We start from the raw sequence: 23659 nt of genomic DNA on the forward strand, positions 1-23659 counted from the left end.
TTTTTCGACTGACTTGACACAATTAAAATTTGAAGTCCAGTTGCACAATGTAGAGTGTAAAGAGTGTTGCACACTCTCTGCCACATTGGCGTCACGTCAGTGCCACGTCACTTCTTCTTCTTCTTTTTCTTCCTCTTCTTCATCATCATTTCAAGAAATCAATCAACCCATTTTCCTCCATTAACACACACATATTCAATTTCATCATCAATCATAAAAAGCTTATTTTCAAGAAATCAACCAACCCATTTTCTTCTTCCATTAACAAAATCAACCAACCCATTTTCTTCCTCCATTAACACACACATATTCAACCCATTTTTTTCCTCCATTAACACACACACATTCAACCCATTTTCTTCCTCCATTAACACACACACATTCAATTTCATCATCAATCATACATATCTTTTCAAGAAATCAACCAACTCATTTTCTTTCTCTATTAACACACACACATTTAACCCATTTTCTTCCTCCACAAAATTATTCGAACTCGAACGAAACTAGCTCTTTTTGTTACAATATGTTATTCACTGCAACAATATGAAATGTAAAGAACTCAAATTTCCAGCTCTTTTTTCTTTAACAAGACCAATTCTACCCATCAAAAAACATACTTGAAATTAAAGAGAAAAAAAAGGTGGTTATGAAAAAACAAACCTTTATATGGATGAACAGAGTCACAAGAAAGGGAACCCAAATTTTGGCAACAAAAAATCCAGCTAAATTAGACGAGATATTATCTGTTATACAGCAAATAAAAAAATTCAAAAATTCGTAAATGGAAATGAAACAGAGATAATGAAGGACAAAAATAGTTGCAGATCTATATATAAACTATCGGGAAAAAAATGGAAATTGCTTTAACTTGATAACAACTGAAAATGGAGAGACAAGTTATGAATCTGAGAAAGTATATTATTAATAGCGTGGACTGGTTGCCCTTCAATGTGTGTGTGTTAATGGAGGAAGAAAATGAGTTAAATGTGTGTGTTAATGGAGGAAGAAAATGGGTTGGTTGATTTCTTGAATGATATTTATGATTGATAATGAAATTGAATGTGTGTGTGTTAATGGAGGAAGAAAATGGGCTGAATGTGTGTGTGTTAATGGAGGAAGAAAATGGGTTGGTTGATTTTGTTAATGGAGGAAGAATATGGGTTGGTTGATTTCTTGAAAATAAGCTTTTTATGATTGATGATGAAATTGAATATGTGTGTGTTAATGGAGGAAAATGGGTTGATTGATTTCTTGAAATGATGATGAAGAAGAAGAAGAAGAAGAAAAAGACGTGGCAGTGACATGGCATTGACGTGACGCCAATGTGGCGAAGAGTGTGCAACCCTCTCCACTGTGCAACTGGATTCAAATTTTGATTGTGCCATGTTAGCCGAAAAAAGTACAAAAATACAGAAAAAATAAGGCTAGGGGGTAATAGGTCGCCCGCAAAGATTGGATGCGTCATAATTAATCTGAATATACGTTGAGGGGGGGGGGGGGGGTTTATGTATTTTCCCTTTACTTTTCTACAATTTTTTCACCTTCTCTTATAAGTTATTACCACAATTTGACACACCTTTCAAGACTATTTTCTATAAAAGAGTGAACGATCAGAAAAATGGAACCAAAAATGGTGGATGGACTGCGTGGAGAAGAAGAACTTGAGAAGGTGATACATTTTAGAAGGCTTGATTTAAAATTTGAATTTAATTTCTCTAATTTGGTGTTGCATGCTCGCACAAAACACATCGATATTGACTTATTATTGTATTATATTTTACAATACGATTATATACGCACACACAACTCAATTAATATTTTCTATCAAATTTATAGATGAAAAGACTCACAAGTTTAAATCGGATAAATCAAGGGTACGTATACCTGCAACTTATGTCGATAATTATTAAGTATATCTATAACAAATAACTATTACCTTTTTTTGTAGGTGTACACCACGAAATTTAGGACAATAATCGGACAATAATCTACTAGCCATCATAACAAAGACAAATGTTAATCGAATTTCCGTACAACTTCTACGAAATACTACTTTCATTCGACGAGAACTTCTTAATATGTATGCGGTTGTAAAAAGACGGAGATTATAATTTCTTAAAGACAAGGCAAAAACTTTAAGACGTGAAGCATTTGTGACCATAGGTGGTGTTTCTCATATTCACATTTAAATTATATGTTGTTGAAATCTCAGATAAACTGAATATTTGATATATTAAAAAAACTGCATAAGAAAAAATTATACAATTTGTTGACTGTGTACAACAACAGACTATAGTATTATTGACCGAAGTAATAGAAAAAAGCAATGCTAAGAATTTTTTCTTTTCTCTCTTGAAGGGTATCATTTCAACTTCACTTAATACTAACTTCTGGTAAGATAGTACTTTGCTGACGGTAATGAATACCAATTGTGTAAGCTCACTATTCGTCAATTTGAGCATGCATTCTTCCCTTTCTAATTTAGTGCAATTCATCACACTTATTCAAATATTATTTCTAATATTTTACGAAGTTTATACTGATTAGCATGGAATACACGTGCAATGCAATAAAATATCTAATTCATTAAATATTAAGAAGTAATATTTCAATTATATGAAAGTTGAATCAAACTTTTCTGGAGCAATAATGAATTTTAAACTGCATTGAATCAAATCAGAAATAAATTTCTATTCATTTTCTATAATTGAATTCCACGTTTTTTATCTGATTGCTCTTTTGAGCTTCCATTGGCTATTAAAGTCATTGTTTCACAATCTTTTCATATTCTATGTATTGATAAATGCATAATATATTGCCATTTGATATCACTTCTAGAGTACCTTCTTTGTGCCAAATATTTATTCATTGTTTAAATTATATCTGCCACAAAAAGGGAGTGCTCAATCATATAAGAACATCCATATAAAACTTAGAAGTCATTTTTGTCCTTGAATCAACTACAACTCCAAAAACATCTTTGTATAAAAATGTAAATATACATCCTAATAAAAAGTTTCGAAAATAAAAAGTTAAATAAAAAAAATCAAACCTGAGATATTAAGATAGTCAGCTGTAGAGGCTTTTGATTTTCTTCGAGTACAATGTATCTAAGCACTAAGCTTATATAATTAAAGCAATTTATTTCTTTTGAGTAGTGGATACTAATAATGTTTAGCTTTTACTATATTAAAAAGGCAAAATACATCAAATCACCCCTAAACTATACCCAAAATGTCGATATCACACCTAAACTATACAAGCGACCTATTACACACCTTAACATCTTAAAAGTGAATTAAATTACCCCTCCACAGACCAAAACCAAGGCGCGTATTTGTCCACATTTTTTAGCGCGTTGGAGCTGGGAAAAAAAAGGCCGTTAAAATTTAAAAAAAAAGAAGGGAAAATCAATTAAACAACTCCAATTAATAATCCCAACGGTTAAGTCCAAATTTTCACCCACCCACATTTACCCATACCTGACCTAAACATTTAGAACCCTAACTCCCCTAAATTGATGAAGAACACGCCCAAATCGAAGCTCAACCCAAGTTGTCCTGAATCAAAGGTAACTAAATTCAACTTTATTTAGCTTGTTCTACTGTATAAGCTCAAGTACTGCTGTATTTCTCAGTTGTAAGAATCGCTTGGATTCACATTTTTTTTGCATTTGTCTGTAATCTTTCGTATGGAGCACTACTTAATTTGCTTTGTGTTTTTTTTTTCTTCTTTCTGGTAAAGATTGTTATACAATGGCTAAAATAGGCTTGAGTAAGTTTTTTAAGCACGAGGATGATCATGAGTTGAAGGATGTGCGATGCAAACATGGATTTCTTTTGCCATTATTGACTTCTTGGACCCCAAGGAACCCTGGTAGAAGATATTGGAGTTGTCCATATTATGGTGTAAGTGAAATTTATTTCAAAATTTGAACTTTGAAGAGGTGAATTTGATTTCAAATATTGAACTTTGAAGAGTTGAAAGACTGATTTTTTTTCTTGATTTTATTACATTTTAGGGTGTTAGATCATGTGATTTTTATCTTTGGAAGGATGCTGACATTGATCAAAGATCCAAATTTGTTATTCCTAAATTGGTGGGAAGAATTGGTGAACTTGAAGCATCATTGGAGGCTTTTGGAAAAGATGATTACAAGCCTTCTCCGTCAACAAACTCTGTGGAAAGCAAAATTGATATGAACAACATAGAGATTCAACTAGAAAATTTTGGAGAAGACATTAAGAAGATGAAGGAAAAAGAGAAGAAGTGGAAGAGCAAGTTGGCTAAGTCCAAGAAAAGGGAGAAAGTTCTTTCGATTTCCTTATTGTGTATTTGTATTGTAGTAGTAAGTTTTCTGTTTCAAAACATGTTTTTTAGTGGTGTTTCAATGAAGTTGCCCTAAGCTCTTCTTGTAGTTTGGCATTTTATTAGGGGTTATTTTGTAGTGGTAAGTTTTGGTGCTTTTGGCATGTTGTTAAGGGGTTTACACTTGTTAGTATTGTAAAGAACTTGTTAGTGTTGGCATTTTGTGGAATGAATTGGCAATTGCACTTTTGAAATGGACCCCTACTCTTATTATGTGTAATGAATTGGCAATGTTGGCTGTAATGTTGTTGTTGTGCAATTCTTAGTCTTGTGCAATTGCTTTCCAAAATTAGTAAGTATAAGGCATAAAACAATAAGAAATTTCATTTAACATTGAAAGAACTTTCATTAATCGAAGGCATAAAACATGAAAAGAAATAAGAGACCTATTCTATAATTACGATCTCTGGTGCCTACTTATTAATGAAGAAGCATATGCGCCCGTCGACCTCGCAAGCTTGAAATTCCAAAACATTTCCTCTTTGTAGTCCGTTGTCATCAACAAACGCCTTCCATCCTTGGAAAAGACGCTTATATGCACCCACTTTATATTGCATATAGTAGGTGTGAGCATTGTGAAGAACAACCGCTTCACAATCATGTTTTGGAAAGAATTGGAAAGTATGGGAAGGAAATATGAAATCATCCTTGTCAACGTATGATTTCGTTAACTTCTTCTCAAATGTTGTTAGGATGGTAGTCATTTTTGGTTTGAGGGGTTGCAATGAGAAGTAGTGAAAGAACTATGATTTAATAAGAATTGAGTAGTGAATGGGTGAAGCATTAATCACCAACCACCTCACTTAAAGAAGCCAATGGAAGTGGTCAAAAACTTGACCAGAAATGAATTCGAAAAACAAATTACAAGGACTTCAAAAAGTGTACCAAGACTTGATCAAAACTGGACAAAATCAGTGCCATTCAACCCAATAATAAAGGCTAACAAAACTGCCAACAATAAAATCTAATAAAATTGCCATAAAGATACGAGGCTGGACATAAATTAAAAACATATTAGACATTGCAAAACAGATTAGAACTAACGTTAAATGCAGTCACAGCTGTATAACCATTGATTAAAAGAGAGTGACTTTACATAGACAAGAACTAATGTTAAATGCAGTCACAGTTGCCAATTCAAGTGCAGTCACAGCTGCCCAAAACAGACTTAAATGCAGTCATATCTACCAAACCACCACATATAGTTAAGGCAAAATACATCAAATCACCCTTAAATTGTACCCAAAATGTAGAATTTATGTATTTTGCCTATAGTTAACCCCAACCAAATGCAGTCACAGCTGCCACAACAAAGTATTAAAAAAACAACTAGATAGAGAAATTCACAAAGCGGTCTTAGCTGCCCAAAACATAGTCTTAAACTATACCAGTAGATACATAAACTAAAGCCAGAATGGTCAAATTCACAATACAGTCACTACTTAGACAATTTCACAAGGCAGTGGTACTTCCTTGGCTCATTTGTACAACTTCAGTCCTGGTTTGACTCTGCTTTTTGTCCCTTCTTTGTTGAAGCTGCCTAGAGGTCATAGCTTGTCTTCCTTGCCATTTCACACCACCACTTGCTTTGTGCTGCAGTTCTCCAGTGACAACTACACTTGACTTGATGTTTCTAAACCTTTGAGTAGGCAATCCAGGCTGCTCAAATGAATAGAACTACTTGTTAGTGGTACTAAATTTCAGAAAATGATATTTAATTGTTAAACATAGAACAGTCTTACATTGATGATAGTTGCTCCACTTTGTGTGTGCAACACTCCCATTCCAACCATCTTTGGCCTATTAGTAGCAACACTCTACAAATTATACCAAAATATTGGCAACTAATTCAGCACTAAATTATACATGAAGTATGTGAAATTATTTACCTTTTCAGTTGATCCCTTTGACCTACCCCTTCCTCTGCCAGTTGGAGCAGGTGCCTTTCTTGGGCCAAAAGTTGAACTTGGGCCAGCAACTAAACTTGGGCCAGCAGAAGCACTTGCACTTGGGCCAGCAGTTGTAGGCTCTCTAAGACATCTCCTTTTATTGTGACCTGGGGTATGGCACTTGCTGCATGTCATTTCAACCCCCCTTTTGGAGAGTTCCTGTTTTTTTAAGTTCACTTGCCTCTTTCCTCCTAACAGTCTTAGGCCTGCATAGCATCTTCCTCACTTCAGGTGGTATAACAGTAGGATTTGTAGATGGTGGCCACATCTTCAAGTTCAGATCTGGTTGAATAAAGTAGCTATATGTCTTCATATAGGTATCTCTAGAATACCACTGAGAAATGTAATCCATTGGGTTCAACCTCTTGTGGTGAAGAGCAGCAATTGCATGAGGACATGGGATGCCTTTGAACATCCATGCTCTACAAGAACAAGTTTGTCTAGGCAGATCCACAACATGTCTGAATTGACCTTTAAGAACCTCACACCCTGTATCAGAATTCCACTAAATACTGCATTTCATAGACCTCGCAGTGTGATCTGTCAGAACTTTCAATGCCATTGGAGAAAAGTAATGTATCCAACTGTCACAAAACTCTCTCATATGTCCTACTCTCTTCATCATTTTGACTCTTATTTCTTCAAGTATAGTTATTACAGTCTTATGCCTTGCAGCCAGTATCCAAAAGCTGAAACATTCAGCCATGTTGTTGTCTATAATGTCACACTCTATGGTACATTTCATGTAAACCTTGCTTCACGTTTCAGGGTTGTAGTACATCAACTTATCAAGACATTCTTCTCCTAACAGTTTCATGTATTCTAAGTTCTCATTCAATCGAGACTCAAAAGTTAACTTTGCACAACTCCAGAAGCAATTCTTCCTCTGTATTTTTGGGACCAATTGGCTAAAACATGTCTAGTACACATTCTGTTCAACATTGTGCAGCTGTTTTTTGAGGAATAAAAAATAGGTAGTTAGTAAAGTAAAAGAACATCAGTGTAAAGAGTTATGAAAAAGAGTGAATTCAACACTTAAATCTTACCTTTTGGATATCTGTTATAACAGCAATGTCTGTCCCATCTCCCAGCTGAAGATCTTCCTTTAAAATTCTAATAAACCAAGTCCAACTGTGCTTGTTCTCCACCTCAACTACTGCCCAGGCCAGTGGCATCATCTGATTGTTTCCATCTTTACAAACAGCAACAAGTAATTGACCTTTTGAGATTCCCTTTAAAAAGCAACCATCCAAACCAATGCACTTCCTACAACCAACTAAGTATGACTTCTTCATTGCATCAAAACATATGTAGAATCCTCTAAACTTTTTTTCCCATCTTCAAATGTCTCATCACTAAGCCTAACTACACATGTACTACCTGGATTTGATCTTAACGACTCATCCCTATAATCTAAAATCCTCCCAAACTCCAAAACATGGTCACCCATCAACTCAGCTAAAACCTTGTTTCTTGCTCTTCTACACGCAGTTCTACCAAAATACAAATCCAACTCCTTCTTAATGAGCTGCTGAAACTCAAAAATCCTAATGTTTGATTGTTCCTTTAATCTCTCATTATATTGACTAGATAAAAATTTGGTATTGCAAAGCTTGTTCCTATTGGTAGGGTCACACTTGTGAATTGGATTATAGTTTTTCACCACAAAGTTGTTAGTCCTAGAGTCAAGACTAGCAAATAAAAGCTAAGGACAACCCTCTACACACCGAACCCTTACCCTTGTAGGTTCATTAATATATTTTTCAATGGAAACATGCTCATGGACTGCATACTTGGTAACTGCAGTTCTAAATTCATTAACACTTTCAAATTGGAGGCTTGTTTCCCACATTATTTTCTTGGAGGTTTTATCAAACATAACTCTGTTTGTCACCTTCATTCTTTTTGCTTTTACTTTCTGTTCAACTACTCCTTCATCATCATCAGATATGTCATCTAGATCAGTCTCAAAACTGGCAACTTCATCTAAGGGGTAATAAGGCTCATCACCAGCCAACTTACCTTCCATGGTGTCTCTATTACCACCTTCAGATTCATCATACCCCACATCTGGCCCTTTTGGTCCTGAACTTAACTTAACATGTTCAGGGATAGGAGCTCTTTCACCCCTCTTCCTTCTTTTTCTTTTTCCAGCTCTCTTTTCCTCCCTAAAACCCCTTAGTTTCTCATCTACATCACTCTCACTATGTACTTCTCCTTCATCAAACAATCCATCTAGGTATGAATCTAAATCACTATCAGTTTTAAAAAAAATCAGGGACAACCCTAGTTTGTGAAGATTCAGCAGTAGTATGAGAGGCATAATCTGATTCAGCAGTAGTATGAGGGGTATGATTTGATTCAGCAGTGGTATGAGGGGTAGGAATAGATTCATTAGTAGTAGTACGGACAGGATTTGATGCAACAGCAGTAGTGTTAGGGGTAGGATTTGGTTCAGTAATAGTATTAGGGGAAGGATTTGATGCAGCAGCATTAGTATTATGAGTAGGATTTGATTCAGTATTGTCAACAGTTGGAGGAGTACAAGGGGCAGAAGTTGGAGGGTTATGTTGGAGAGGGGCAGTATTTTGAGTTGGTTCAAAAGGAGGTTCATTAAATGGCTCTAAATCAGCATCAAAGGCATCAAAAGATGCAACACCACTACCCCCAATGTCTTGACAGTCACTTTATTAAAGAAAACACCACTTTCCCCCTCCACATGGGTTACATATTCTAATAAAGGTGGGACCACTAGGGGCTCTTCAACTATGTGACACACAAAAGCCTCTAAAATATCCCCATCCCCCAAACATGTAGCAACTCGGGTTGTATCCCTATCACATTTGATTTCTACCAATACCACACTATCAACAAATTTAAGATAACGCATTTACCAGGGTCATACCCTAATTCTTTCACACAATCAAGCAATTCAAAGTAACAAAACCTATCTAAATCCATACGTGTAAGTTCAGTTACTTGTCCACCAACGTAGAGATTTTTGTCAGTCGTTAAATTCTCACCATGGTAAAATCGCAAAGTAATCAGTTCATAAGACATATTTCAACCTGAAAACAGTACAAATACTTCAATTTCATAGTCAAACACTTGACAACAACCAAATCGACAACAACACATGCCAGAACAATTAATTTTTACATATTCAAGCATTTACCCAATCAATTACACTGTAAATTTGCAGAATAATTAAAGACGCAAAAAACCCTAGTTCTAATCGCACAATATAGAAACGAAATGAGACAAGGGACTAACCTTTTAGTAACATAGACGATGATTGTCCTCCAAACGTCAACAAAAAAGCCAACTTCGAATCGTCCAAGTTCAAAAAATCAGCAACACTTCGATTATAGATTTAAGATGAAGAAAAACTAAAAAAACTCTATGAAATCTGACAATATTGAGCAGGTAAACTAAAAAAAATGATTTAGGACCAATATTGAACGATTTGTTGTTTGTGGTGTCGTTTGGTTTTCTTCAATTACGATTTGGACGTCTGATGTGGGTTTGGGTGATTGAAACGGGTTTGGGGTATTAAAAATGGGTATGGGGTGTTAAAAATGGGTGGGTATTAAAATGGATTTATTATATTAAATATATTATAATGGTGTGATTAGAAAATAAATCAGTTCATTTAATACGTGGCATCACCTAAGGGCGAGTGTTGCCGACGCCCTTCAGTAATTAGGGGTTTTGGTCTGTGGAGGGGTAATTTAATTCACTTTTAAGATGTTAAGGTGTGTAATAGGTCGCTTGTATAGTTTAGGTATGATATCGATATCTTGGGTATAGTTGTGGGGTGATTTGATGTATTTTGCCATATTAAAAATTGTAACCTTTCAAAGTGTAATGAGTAGAGCTATTATTATTCAAACAAATTATAACGGCAATCATGTTAATGAATTATCTCATCAATCCAAGAAAACCAACAGATGCACTTCTCTGTATTATAAAGTTTTTAGTTCATGAGAGGAAAGAAGCGGAGGGGAACAAGCTTTGTTTCACAAAAATGCGATGGAGTCAGAATCAGCTAAGGCAAAGCTCGAAGTCAAGGAAAATTCATGACGCGGGGGAAGTTATATGCAGAGCAATGATAACTAAGGGTGTGTTCGATATGAAGGAAAATGTTTTCCTAGAAAATGTGTTCTTGGAAAATAAGTGAATTTCTACTGATTTTCTCATGTTCGTTTGGTTAGCGGAAAATAAGTGAATTTCTTACTTATTTTCTCATGTTCGTTTGGTTGGTAGAAAACATTTTCAGGAAAATACCCACCCAAACCCCACAAGTCCACCCCACGCCCAATTGTTTTTTGAAGTATTTAATTTTTTTTGGATTTTCTAAACCACTACATCCCCTCCCTCCCGGTGTGGACCCATACCACACCGACCCCCACAACCACCCACCCCCCACCCTCAATTTGTTTTGGAGGGGGTGATAGGGTGTCGGGAAAGAGGGGTGAGGGTTGGGGCAAAAAACCCAAAAAAAAAAAATTAAAACTTCTTTTTCAAAACAAAATTAATTTTTTTTGGAGGGGTGGGGCAGGGTGGGTGAGGTGGAGGTGTGGCAGGAGTGGGGTGGTGCAAAAAACCAAAAAAAAAAAATTCAAAACCTTTTTTTCAGAACAAAATTATTTTTTTGGGGGGGTGGGGTGCGGTGAGGTGGTGCAAAAAATAAAAAAAAAATCAAAACTTTTTTTCAAAACAAAATTAATTTTTTTTTGCGAGGGGGTGGGGCAGGGTGGGGTGGTGCAAAAAAAAAAAAAATCAAAACTTTTTTTCAAAACAAAATTAATTTTTTTTGGGGGGGGTGGGGGAGCAGGGTGGGTAGGGCAGGGCTGGGGGTGGGGTGGTGCAAAAACAAAAAAAAATCAAAACTTTTTTTCAAAACAAAATTAATTTTTTTTTGGGTGGGGGTGGGGGCAGGGCGGGTGGGGTGGGGGTGGGGCAGGAGTGGGTTGGGGTGGTGCAAAAAACAAAAAACAAAAAAAAAATTAAAACTTTTTTTTTCAAAACAAAATTAATTTTTTTTTTGGAGGGGGTTGGGGGTGGGGCAGGGGTAGGGTCTGATTGCGCGTGGGGGTGGGGTGGGGTGGTGCAAAAAATAAAAAATAAAAAAAAACTTTTTTTTCAAAACAAAATTAATTTTTTTTTTTTTTTTTGGCCAAGTGGTGGGGCAGGCGTGGGTTGAAGGGGTAGGCGTGGGGGTGGGGTGGGGGAAGGCGTGGGGTGGTGGGAGTGGTTGGGGGTGGGCTGGGTGGTTAGAGGAATGCACTTATAGACTTGTTTTCCCTACTTTTATTAGGAAAGTCATTTTCCCCATTTTTGAGGAACTTGTTTTCCTAAAGAAAATGTTTTTCGAAATTTTTGACCAAATGAACATGGGAAAATTGGAAAACATTTTCCGAAAAATGTTTTCCTCCATACCGAACACACCCTAAGATTGTACATATATTTATTAGTCTTTATATTTTTCCAACATTTTATTTCGTCTAAATTTGATTTGCAGAATTCCAGATGATATCTGGGCCATATTTCATAACATATAAATACAGTTGCTTCAAAATGGTGTTCGTTCGATATTTCACCATTTGTTGACAAAATTCAAATTTTTGAGTATTTGATTTGATGTATGCATATACGACGACGAGAGACAAAAGTTGAATTGCAAAAAAGCATGCTAGCAATTTATTCCTACTTCTACTTGAGTTATGTTCCTAATATAATTGGCCCAATCTTCTCTAGCTATGATTATGTTATTGTATTGCTTCCTCTCTGGTATATGTATCAATGTAGATGTAAATACATGAACATAATTAACCAATTAGAAGATTCTCAATTTTGAAAAATAAAATAAGTATTTCTTTTAGTAATTTCTTCATGGATAGAAAAAAAAAACTAAATATTTAATGGATTCTTCCATCGGGTCAAATATTTCATTAAGTTCTTTGATTTATTAGAGAAGTATGCAACAAGATGTACCATCACTCAAGTCCGACATGTTTTTATGTGGTGTTCTCAAAGCTTTTGTAATCTTAGAAAAAGGGTACACGCGCAACGCACGTGCCGAGAGACTAGTTGATTGAAATGGAAATGGTAACTTTTATTTTCGAGGTAAGTTTACAGAATTATTCTGAGGTACGAAATACACATTTATTTCATTTACATATGTCTGAATCTAGCTTTTCATTGTGCAGTGCCTCTGCTATTCTCTTGGCAATGCAATAAGCAGTGGACTGTATAGTGATCATCGGATTGACACCAACTGCAGTAGGAAGCACACTTCCATCGCATACATACAAGCCTTTTGCTTCCCAACATTCGCCATTTTCATCCACTGCTCCGTCTTCCTCATTTGTCCCCATCCTACAGCTTCCCATTTGATGTGCAGAGGCATAAATTGCCCAGTGTTCTCCTTTAGAACTTGCCCCTCCAGGAGCTCCAACTGTATCCAGAAACTCTTCTAACTCGTCATTCTTGATCCCTTTACAACTTAATTTCTGTCCATCGCTTCGATATGTTCCCACTTCAACAGCTCCTGCTGCAATCAGTATCCTCAATGCCCTTCTTAAACCAGCTTTGATATTCTCTTTATCAATTCCGTCCAATCTGTATTTTATCCTCCCTGCCTTCTTTACTTCTCCTGAACCTTGATCTCTTATCAAGGCTAACAGAGTGACTGTTCGCGAGTACTTTGTCATCATCTCCTTCATATCCTGCCCAGAAGTCCATGGAAAAAAGCTGGCGAAACTAGCAGGTCCTAGAGCTGAAGCTTCTATTATGGCCTGTGCATTAGTTTCTTCAGGTACCATCTTATGAAGGGATGTCATTATTCCTCCCTCATAATTTTTCCCTTTGATTTCAGACATGGATTCAGGGAAGTATCCCCACGCCAAAAGAACAGGGTGGAGATGGAGGTTTGTCCCGATGTTCTTGTTCTGCAGTCCACTGGAAATCAGTAAGGGAGGTGTGAAGAGAGATCCACAGGAAGAAATCGTGGTTCGAGCTTCAATATGTAGCTTCTTAGTGATCTGCTTGCTTTCAGTATTAGCAATTACCCCAAAGCATCTTTTTCTCATCTTCCCGTCCATGTTATCTTCCAGTATGAACCTTTCTGCAGTGCATCCAGTCAAGATAACGGCGCCTGCATTAACAGCATCAACAAGCCAAGTGGAATCAGTCCCTTTCTTGTCTCCTGTTTTACAACCATAACCACAAGAACCACAATAATGATTCTCCGAACAATTTCTTGGTATTTTCTCCACTTTCAAACCAAGATTTTCACACCCTTTTCGTAATACTTGGTTCTGAAATCCTTCCCCAGAGCAATTCTCTGTTACACCAATCCGTTTGCATACTGCATCCATAGCAGACTGATATTCAGAAGTTCCAAACCATGAAATCTTGTGATTCGCAGACCAGTCATTGAGAACATCATTTGGAGTTTTAATAGATGCAGACCAGTTTACAGCAGATCCACCACCAACTGTTTTTCCAGCTGTAACCATTACCTCTCCATCAAGAGTACTAAGCATTGCACCTGACTCATATAGTTCATTCAATGAAGGACCTTCAAGACCAGAATAATCTTCTGGTACAAAGTAATGACCTTTTTCGAGCACGACGACTTTGTGACCTGATTTTGCAAGGAGTCCAGCTGCAACACCTCCTCCACATCCAGAACCAACAATCACAACATCACATTTAATCCTAAAGGTGTTGTCTTTTGTGTCCTCAATAAGAGGTAGACCTTTCTTGGCTAATGACTCTTTGAAAGTTTCATCACTCTCATTTATGGTTTCCACAATCCCTTTATCAAGTGGTCTTTCTTTATTGTTTTCACATGGGGTCTCTCTTGTCTCTGGATGATAGCCAATTGCTTCCCATGTTGGATTTTTACAATTTTCATCAGTCTGTCCATACCAACAACTATCCAAAGTCAAGAATAGTTCCAATATATTATAAAAAATTCAATAATGCATTCATGAACAACAACAAGTCCAATAATTGAGGCTTATCACTAATTTTATCCTTTTTAGACACTCTTTCTTTCCTAGTGCCAAATAATTTCAAGTACTCGCTTCGTTGTTTGTCGTGATTTCTAAAAATAGTTGTCTCATTTTAGAAGTTCAAGACAAAATTAATTATTTTTTCCCATTTTATCCTTAATAGTAATTGTTACGGAGATGGCACATAGACAGTAAATATTCAATGAAGAGAGACTATATCTTAAGACATAAATAAGGGTAAAATAGTTTAAAACCCTCCTAATTAATGTTTTCTTAAGGGGCGTGTAAAAGAGAAACACGGCAATTAATTGAAATGGAGGGGGTATTATATTAAAAAAAAAAAAAAAAGTATGATGAGCATGATCTGATACTAAACATACTTTATAAACTTGTATAATAGGAGTAATTATGTAGGCCAGAGAGGAGCATTACCCAAGAGAAGAATATGAAGAAACACATAATTTTGATCGATACGAAAGTAATTCTCAGTGGAATGAGAAAACTTTCTCTGGACCATCTTTGCAGAAGAGTTTCTCTATGCTTTAAGGATAATTCAGAAAAGTTGTGAACAAAGGGCCATCTCCTATCCAAGCAAATTTTACCACAAAGTAGAAGAGTCCCTAATCTTGTTGATAACAAAAACACAACTATCTTTATTATGAATAATGCCTTTGGCTTGCTCCTCTTCACTAGTAGTTCTGCAACCTATTCACCAACCAATCAAAACAGAATATCAACAGAAAAGACAAAAAAAATACACTCAGTCCAATAGTAGAAGATATCAAAGAGACAAAAACCCATGCTTTATTAAGAAAAAAAAAAAAGCTCAAAACAATAGTGGAAGATAACAAAGAACAAGGCTTTATAACAACAACAAAAAAAAAAAAAAAAAGACCATCTTTATATTAAAAGAAGAATTTTGTTTGCAAAAAGGGTCTTTTCAAGAAGCAGAAAAAGACCATCATACAAAAGAAAAATCTTGTTTGGAAAAAGGGGTCAAGTTTAGCCCCTAGAGCGTGGCCTAGTAGCGAACGAAGTAAGAAGATAACCATAAGGTATCGGTGGACAGAATTACCTGCTACCTGCTATTGGTGGAAGCGGTGGCAGAATCAAGATTTCATTAAAAAGGGTTCAAAATATAAAGAATTAAAAACACGAAGGAAGTGAGGAGATTCAACATATATTATATATACATAGAAATTAATTTTAATCTTATATATAGTACAGTGTAATTTTTCGCTCAAAAGTATTCGGATGACCCTTCCACCCACTTAGCTCCACCCTGCGTGGAAGGTAGTAGCTATCCTGTAAAATTAGTCCAGACAGACATAAATTTGGCTCGGACACTACGATTATTAAAAAAAGGAGGTCAAGTTTTAAAAAACATGGGAAAAGAGAGAATTTACCTCATTGGGGAGTGGAGGATGAGAGCCAGAAGAAGTAAAGAAGGAATCAAGAGCCTTGTCATTGCTAGGTGGGAGTGGTGGAATGAGAGTTTCACAAAAGGAAGAAATAGTTTGGATTTGAGAAGAAGAGAAGCCATGGCTATAGGGACTTCTAATTCTTCCTCCTTTCAATGAAGAATGATACTGTTTTCCATTCATCTTTGTTATTACTCACAAACAAGACTAGCTCAGCTTTGTTGTATTAATAGTCGCTCCTTTTCTAGTTTCTGACTTATGTGTATCTGTGATAATGTTTGAGCTGAAAAGGATATATATTATAAATATTAGTCGGAAGCCAGATTAGAATTATCATTGGTTTTGACGTACCAAAATCTTGTGGTCGATAATTTGATTAATCTATAGGCTTGGGACCCTTTCCTACTAGACTATTAATTATATTAAAAATAGTACTAGTATAAGATATCTAGCTATAGTGCTTACTCCTCCTGTTTTCGCTTACTCCTCCTGTTCTCTTTTAAGCTATCAAAAGAGCTATCAATATAGGCTTGATTTGCGAGGTCGACTCAATCTAACTCTTTATTTGAGTAGGATTAAGCTAGAATTTCTTTGGCCATATAGAATTGAGGCTCAAAAGCGTAGCCTCTCTTGGCCCATCGACTTCAAGGGTTGGGCTGAGGTCAGCCCTTGAGACCAGAAAAGAATAATTAATTAATTAATTTTAAAAAAAATATAAGTAAATTAAACAAAAAGATAAAAAGTAATGAGAAAAAAAGAATGTACTTACTACTGGGTTGTAAATTAGAAACTAGAGTAATACTTTTTAGTCTTAGAATTTATATTATGTTTAATTTCTTTTGAACGTGATCTGAATTTGTGATCAAAAATAATAATTTATATTTATTCTCTTAATTTTTTTTCCTTCTATGATATAAATTTGCGCAAGAATGAGTGGTACAAGATTCTATTTCATATTGCAAAAGTTTGATGTTCAAATAGTACCAAAAATTACTTATAAAATGTTATTTCGAAAGACGAAAAAAGTTAAAGGGCTGGCCCGTCCTAGCCCGCAGCCCACTTAAGGTTGGGTTGAGATGCCATTTTGCAGGTCTTTCAATTAAAAGAGTCAGCCCGTCCTAACCCATTTAATTCTTTGACCCTTTAGGGTTGGATTGGGCTGGGCTGGGCCGGCTCATATTGACACCTCTATTGAAAAGTTGTAATCAAAGAAAAAACTTAATTTGACTGCCCGACGAGTAATAATATCGTTACATGAGATAAAATAGATAGTATTTTTCTTTTGTTATTTTGAACTACACAACAACATCAAATTAGGTAAATTTGACACTGGGTATGAAAATAATTACTCAGCATCAGTGTTTGATGTGAAATATGATTAGTTAACCATAATTAGGTTATAAAACTCTACGTTCAAACACATGTCATTCATTTACTATGTTAATGTAATTATCAATTGCGAGTAAATTCTTTTTTCCTTATCCTACAATTACTCTTTCACGTTAAATGAAAAATAAAACGTTTTCAAGCAAAAATACAAGTAGACCAAGAATACCATTAGGACAAAATTAGAAGTAAAAAAACCAGCAACGGCAAACTCACATAATTTTTATTTGTTCCGACTCGTGATTTACTGATTAATGCATGTGATAGTGTCTTTTTATTATTATTATTATTATTATTATTATTATTATTATTATTAGGGGAAGGGGATTACAACGTGGGGATTCGAATCCTCACCAATAAGATGAAAGTTCAGGTAGCTAACCAACTGAGCTACTAGATCCCTACGCATGTGATAGTGTCTGCTGTGGAAAAGAGACATTTTTTCTCTAAGTTTAGAATTAGAATTATATTTGGATTTGACGTTCGAAATTATGTGGTTGATAATTTAGGTGCCGTTTGGCCATAAAAATTATTCATTTTTTTCCGGATTTTTTTTTTCACTTTTTTCACTTTTGGGCGTTTGGCCATAAATATTCCGAATACAACTTGAAGTTGTATTCCAGAATACCAAAAACTCAAAAAACTTGTTTTTCAAAAAAAATTCACTTTTTTCACTTTTTTACAATTACATTTCACCAAAAACTACAATTTCAAAAACTATAGCCAAACACAACTCCAACTTCAAAAATTCAAAAAAAAAAAATGAATTTGTTTTTGATATCTATGGATCTATGGCCAAACGCCTACTTAGTTTCATATAGGCTTGGGATCCCTACTACACTATTACTTATAACTTATATGTTCAATTTAAGAGATAAGTATACATCATTAGTGCTTACTACTTTTGTTTGCTTAATTTTTCATCTAACTACGTAACGACACAACACCTACCGTACAAAAAAAAAAAAAAGTAAAAATTATAGAATCTTAGAATGGGAAAAATAAATTATTTTCATTTTAAGAAATTAGAGTAATAAAAACTTGTAATCTGTCTTTCACGTTAAAATGATGAAACGTTTCTCTCAAACGAAAAGATGTAGAACCAATACAAAATTTTAACACTATTTTTGTTCGATTGGAAAAAGACAGATAGAGTTCGAGTAAGAATGAAAATACCTCGAAAAATATTCATGATACGTCTCTGTCGTATAAAAAAATAGAAAAATATCTACCTATTTTGGACGGTTATTACTTCTTGTGTTGTACTATATCCTATTCTTACTTTAAATATAATGTTTATTTTGATTGTAATTATTTTTTATTGTATTGTTAAATTCGTTGTATAACATGTTATGTAACGATGAAAAAATCATTTTATGTAACGACTAATTTGGTGTGATCGCGTCGTTACCTTATGCTTTTCTCCCATCTTGCTTACTTATGTATAGTATTTAATAATTTTATTTTACTTTTTACCCTATCATTTTCTATAAAAACTTTCTCATATCATACTTTTTATGTAATATTGTAAGTTTATTCTTCAAATTGTTGGTGCATGACATTATTTCAGGATGGAAAACGATAGAATTTATCCGGACAATGTATATATTCATCACAATACACAATACAATATAATAAGGAGTATGAAACAATATCTAGCAAAACCATTCAAACTTGTTGGATGCTTGTTATCATTGCGTAGTGTATTGCTTTATACTATGTCGTATTGTATTGTATTATAGATAAAATGTTTGAATATATTGTATTGCGATGGTTTAATGATATTTTTATTGTTTGATTTGGTTGTGCCGTATTGTATAATAACTTTGAGTTTATTGTAATGCCCTTGAATATCGTAAATATTAGATATCAACAATTACTAATGAAAATAATTTAAGTGACTTCTTTTTTCTACTTATCACCAATTATATAGACTCTGTAAATATAGTTATTAAATCTCTAAATACATGCAACTCCTAATTATGAAAGTATCAAAAACAAATAATATTAACAACTTTTTAATAAGCAATTCGGAACTTGAAAAACTAGTCAGTGATAAGAAGTAGAGGAATAGTACTAAGGGGGAGGAACTTAAACTATGATGAAGACAAAATAAGGTGTCATGAAAAATCTTTGGTAGGGAGCGCTTCCCCCAGAAAAGGCTCTATCCAAAGCGATTTCGGATATAGTTGGGCTTCAATGCGGGTACCGAATGCCGGGTGGAAACTAAAAAAAAAAAAAGGTAAAACCGTAAAAGGAAGGAGTTAAACAGAAATATATGATAACGATCTCATCACACAAGTTCAATTGTTAACATAAAATTAGTTTTTCATTGTTACTTGATAATACATTTAACAATAACATAAAATAATAAAATTCAAATAACTATCAAATACACATCGTATTTAAAATAGCAATACAATAAAATAATAATAATTAATACACCACCCAAACAAAGCTGTAATAGATAATTAATATACGGATGTATAATTTAATTCGAGTCAAATCACGCAAAGCCTTCTCATAAATAATGTCGAACATATGCTATAGCACTTTACGAATTTTGGTTAGTACTTAGACAATATCATAAAGTACCTGGAAATAAGCGAGGTTATTAGAACGTGGATTACAATTTTAATTAGTACTAATAAAATACTTTAAGTAATAATGGTAAATATATGGTAAATAAAGATACCACTTTATGTCAAGAAAGGCATGAGTTTCTAATCTATTTATACGTATAGTCTATGCTTTTTAAGAAAAGCTTGACGTGAAAGTAGAGAACGAAACACAACTTTTAGTTTCAAGCGAACTCAAGGCATTGTAGTCCCTCAGTGCATTTTTACTTGTTCACAATAGATTTTAGATATAATGATCAAAAACACACCTCAATATTACCTTTTTTTTAGTTTCATACCTGAACTATCAAGTGTTTGTGTTTTCAATCTAAACTATCACCAACTATTAAACAGAAAAAAAAAAAAACTGTTATATTTTTCTTGATATACTAAAGTGGACAAATAAAAGTGAAATTTTATTTTTAATATAGTGGACAAGTAAAAGTGAACGAATGGAGTATATTGTGAAAGTGAAATTTGGAAATTGTACATTCCTCTCACGCAATATTGTTTTGCCATTTCAAGAACAAGTTTGGCTATATATGTTTATCTTGTTAGCATTGCAACTTTTGGTCTTGGAAAGGAGAGTGGGGAAGAGAGATGGCAATTTCATAATGATAATTCGACGCACAATGATAGCCAAAAAAAAAAAGGGTTGACACACAAGGGTGGATGGGTGGGACAGGGGATGATTTTTGGTTTGGAAGAACTGGTTCTCATAATTTAACTTTTTTCTTATATAAAATGTTAATTTACTACAATCATTGTTGGGTGTGCGAACAAAGTACCACATTGGTAGCTGGAAAGAAAAATGAGTTACTTATAAGGAGTTGGATACTCTTAATGATGTGAGGCCTTTTGGAGAAAACCGTGCGGGCTTGGCCCAAAACGGACAATATCACATCATGTTAAGAGTATCTTTGGACCGTTTAGCCCAACAACTGGTATCAGAGCCAATGATTTGACGGGACGGGTATGAAGATGGTGGAGTGTGGCGTGGGGCCCGACTTAGTGCCTTTAGCCGTCTATGGGCCGGTTTACGACCTTTACCCATAGCTTTGAAGACGCATTCACAGCCTTTGGACTTCGGTGACCGTAAATACTCTGACAGTGCGGGTGGCACACAGACATGTTGAATCTCTGACCCGTGGTATGATAATGAGCCACGTGGAACTTAGTTCAAGGGGGAGATTGTTGGGTGTGCGAATAAAGTACCACATTGGTAGCTGGAAAGAAAAATGAGCTACTTATAAGGAGTTGGATACTCTTAATGATGTGAGGTCTTTTGGAGAAAACCGTGCGGGCTTGGCCCAAAGCGAATAATATCATATCATGTTAAGAGTATCTTTGAGCCGTTTTAGCCCAACACGACCTTCACGATTGCAGGTTTCTTCTTTAAGTTTTATTTTCGTCAAGTTTTTTTTTTCACTTCTATTTATTCATCCAAGTTAATTAGTTCTTGGTTTTAGAATATCCTTTGATATCAATCTAGTTTAGATATTGTTTTGAAGTCTCTATTCCGAAAAACATTCTATTTGTATTATAATGAGTATTTTATATTTGTTTTCTAGTTTTAGGTTTTCAAATAATAACTTTATATTATACTCATTTTTATTTTTTAATTTATTAAGAACTAGAATATCATTCTTACAACTTTAAGTATGTTCCATCATAGTGATGTTTAGGTATAATGCATCTTTACGCTTTTCACTTTTCCAAGTAAATACAAAAGCTTCCAAATATATATATATATATATAATTTTGTTGTTTTTTTTTTAAAAAAATCAATGTATTTTTTATTCTTTTGTTATTTACATATTAATTTTATTAAATTATAGAATATTAAAAGCTAAATATTCATGAAGTTTACGTGTACTTCAAATTTTACGCTTCGTCCGGTTAACAAAACGCCTCGCCTCACGCAATCATGCTCAAGCCTTTTAAAACTCGAGAACATTGCCGTTTGTTGTGTCAAGCAAAAGACCACGTATCATTGTTGTAAACTAACACAACGAAAATTTTCCCATCGCTAAACTAACACAACGAAAATTTTCCCATCGCTCAATATTGAGAAGTATCAAGATGTTTGACACCATTTCACTAGTAAAACTAGTCTCTAATCTCTAAACCTTGATACTCAAATTTCCTTGATCATAGAATTTTATACTTTGATGTGATGTTGAAGTATAGTAGTTAATACCCGCTAAACTAATGTATATCCCCTCTGTTCATTTTTACTTGTCCTCTATATTAAAATATATGTCTATTTTTACTTGTTCAGTTTGAAAAATCAAGAGATAATTTACCATTCCATACTTGTTTTATCCTGAATTATTGGGCTGAAAACTTCAAATGAATTATTAGTGGATGCAAAACTTTTAAATATGTTTCATTGATTTCAATCATTAAATGACTTAGTAATAATTAGGGATGATATGATAAAATTGTCATTTTATTTATGGCTCCTTAAGAGGTGTGTCAAGTCAGTACAGAACAAGTAAAACTTGACGGAGGGAGTATAATGTATGAGTTAATTAATATTTTAATTTTCTTTTTTCAGTCGATGGAAAAGATGTCATGTCATCACCTCTAGCAAAAGTCCTAGTTAGGAATACTATCGTTTTTCCATGGTTGAAATTAAACGCAATAAAATGAAGTTTATTTCGTCCACTTGTTAAGCTCAATAAATACAATTATGACATTCTAGATCACAAATCTCGTCAATGGTTCTTATTAATTTTTGAGGACCCGACCTAAACTTTTCATTTTAGAGGTAATTAATAACTTTAAATGATAATTCCTCTCTTATGTCCTTTGAGAGTTGGGTAAATGATTTTTTAGGGTATCTCCCAGATATTTTTGTTTTTTGTTTTTTGGGAATAATCAAGATGATGACGACCTTAGTTATAATTGTGGAAAAGCAATCAAAATCTTCACGTCTTGCTCAAAATAGCAGCTGCTTCATCTTTACGTAATCAAGACTAGAGAAGTTTTATAAAGTACTTATCTATTAATCAAAAATTAACTAAGATAACTAAAAGCTAAGATGATTAGTATTGGACTAGCAATATATGCCTGTGCATCCGAACATGTTTATTCACTTTAATTAGCAAGTCTTTAAGTTTTGTATTTTGAAAATAACTTTTAAAAATATTTTAATTGTTATTATATATTCCTACATATATAATATATATTTTATGTACCATCACTTTAGCTATAATTAAAAAATGAAGTTTAAAATTAAAAGCATATGATGGAATTAAGTCTTTGAAATGGAAAGAGTCGGACCTTTTTCTCATTGTCATAACAATGAAAGTTGTTCATCGATGTGAAAAAGAAAATTAGTAAGAATATGAGGGAAAATTAATATTTTGATTCTAAATTTTTTCTTTTAAAATTTTTAATATATTATATGTATACCGACAGGTTAATATAATCTCAATTAACTAATTGTTCATATCCAAACATAAGAATCATTGTTGTATATATTGAATTTTTTAAAAGCAAAACTAATAAAATATTTTTATTAAATTACTTAAAAAATATATTATAATTTTTTATATTAACAATTATAGATAAAAAGAATTGTTACAAAGAAATCAAAATTAGAAAGATATATGTTATATCATAAATCACCAAATTTTAATTCCGAAATGAAAATATAAAGTAATACATTTTATAAATATAAAGAAACAATAATCATAGAATGCAAAGGAGAGTAAAATAAGTAAAATATTGACAAAGAAGGAAAACGGGAATAAAAGCCATTCCCTCGTTACTTTTACTTGTCCACGTTAACATATCAAGAGAAAGAAATTTTTCTTCTTCTTATTTTACCCTTCACATTAATTACTCATTTTCAAATCAATTTCTAAGGCTATTGAGACTAT

The 23659-nt window shown here is 33.9% G+C and overlaps 1 protein-coding gene across 1 annotated transcript; it reads right to left on the reverse strand.

Moving 5' to 3' along the window:
- Window positions 1-12413: 12413 nt before the first annotated feature.
- On the reverse strand, window positions 12414-16082 carry LOC132610491 (long-chain-alcohol oxidase FAO2-like). The gene is made up of 3 exons (XM_060324806.1): window positions 15751-16082; window positions 14777-15049; window positions 12414-14248 (listed from the first exon to the last, which is right to left on the reverse strand). The coding sequence occupies exons 1-3, from the start codon at window positions 15946-15948 to the stop codon at window positions 12494-12496; spliced, it is 2226 nt and encodes a 741-aa protein (XP_060180789.1). The 5' UTR covers window positions 15949-16082; the 3' UTR covers window positions 12414-12493.
- Between the last annotated feature and the right edge of the window lie 7577 nt (window positions 16083-23659).

This window comes from Lycium barbarum, chromosome 9 (genome assembly GCF_019175385.1).
Source record: "Lycium barbarum isolate Lr01 chromosome 9, ASM1917538v2, whole genome shotgun sequence".
NCBI lineage: Eukaryota > Viridiplantae > Streptophyta > Magnoliopsida > Solanales > Solanaceae > Lycium > Lycium barbarum.

Excerpts from the sequence above, each read along its gene's own strand:
- LOC132610491 (XM_060324806.1), bottom strand. The coding sequence starts at position 15,948 with ATGAATGGAAAACAGTATCATTCTTCATTGAAAGGAGGAAGAATTAGA. Across the intron at positions 15,050-15,750 it reads ATCCTCCACTCCCCAATGAG|GTTGCAGAACTACTAGTGAA; the intron begins GTAAATTCTCTC and ends GTTGGTGAATAG. Across the intron at positions 14,249-14,776 it reads TCTTCATATTCTTCTCTTGG|ACTGATGAAAATTGTAAAAA; the intron begins GTAATGCTCCTC and ends TGGTATGGACAG.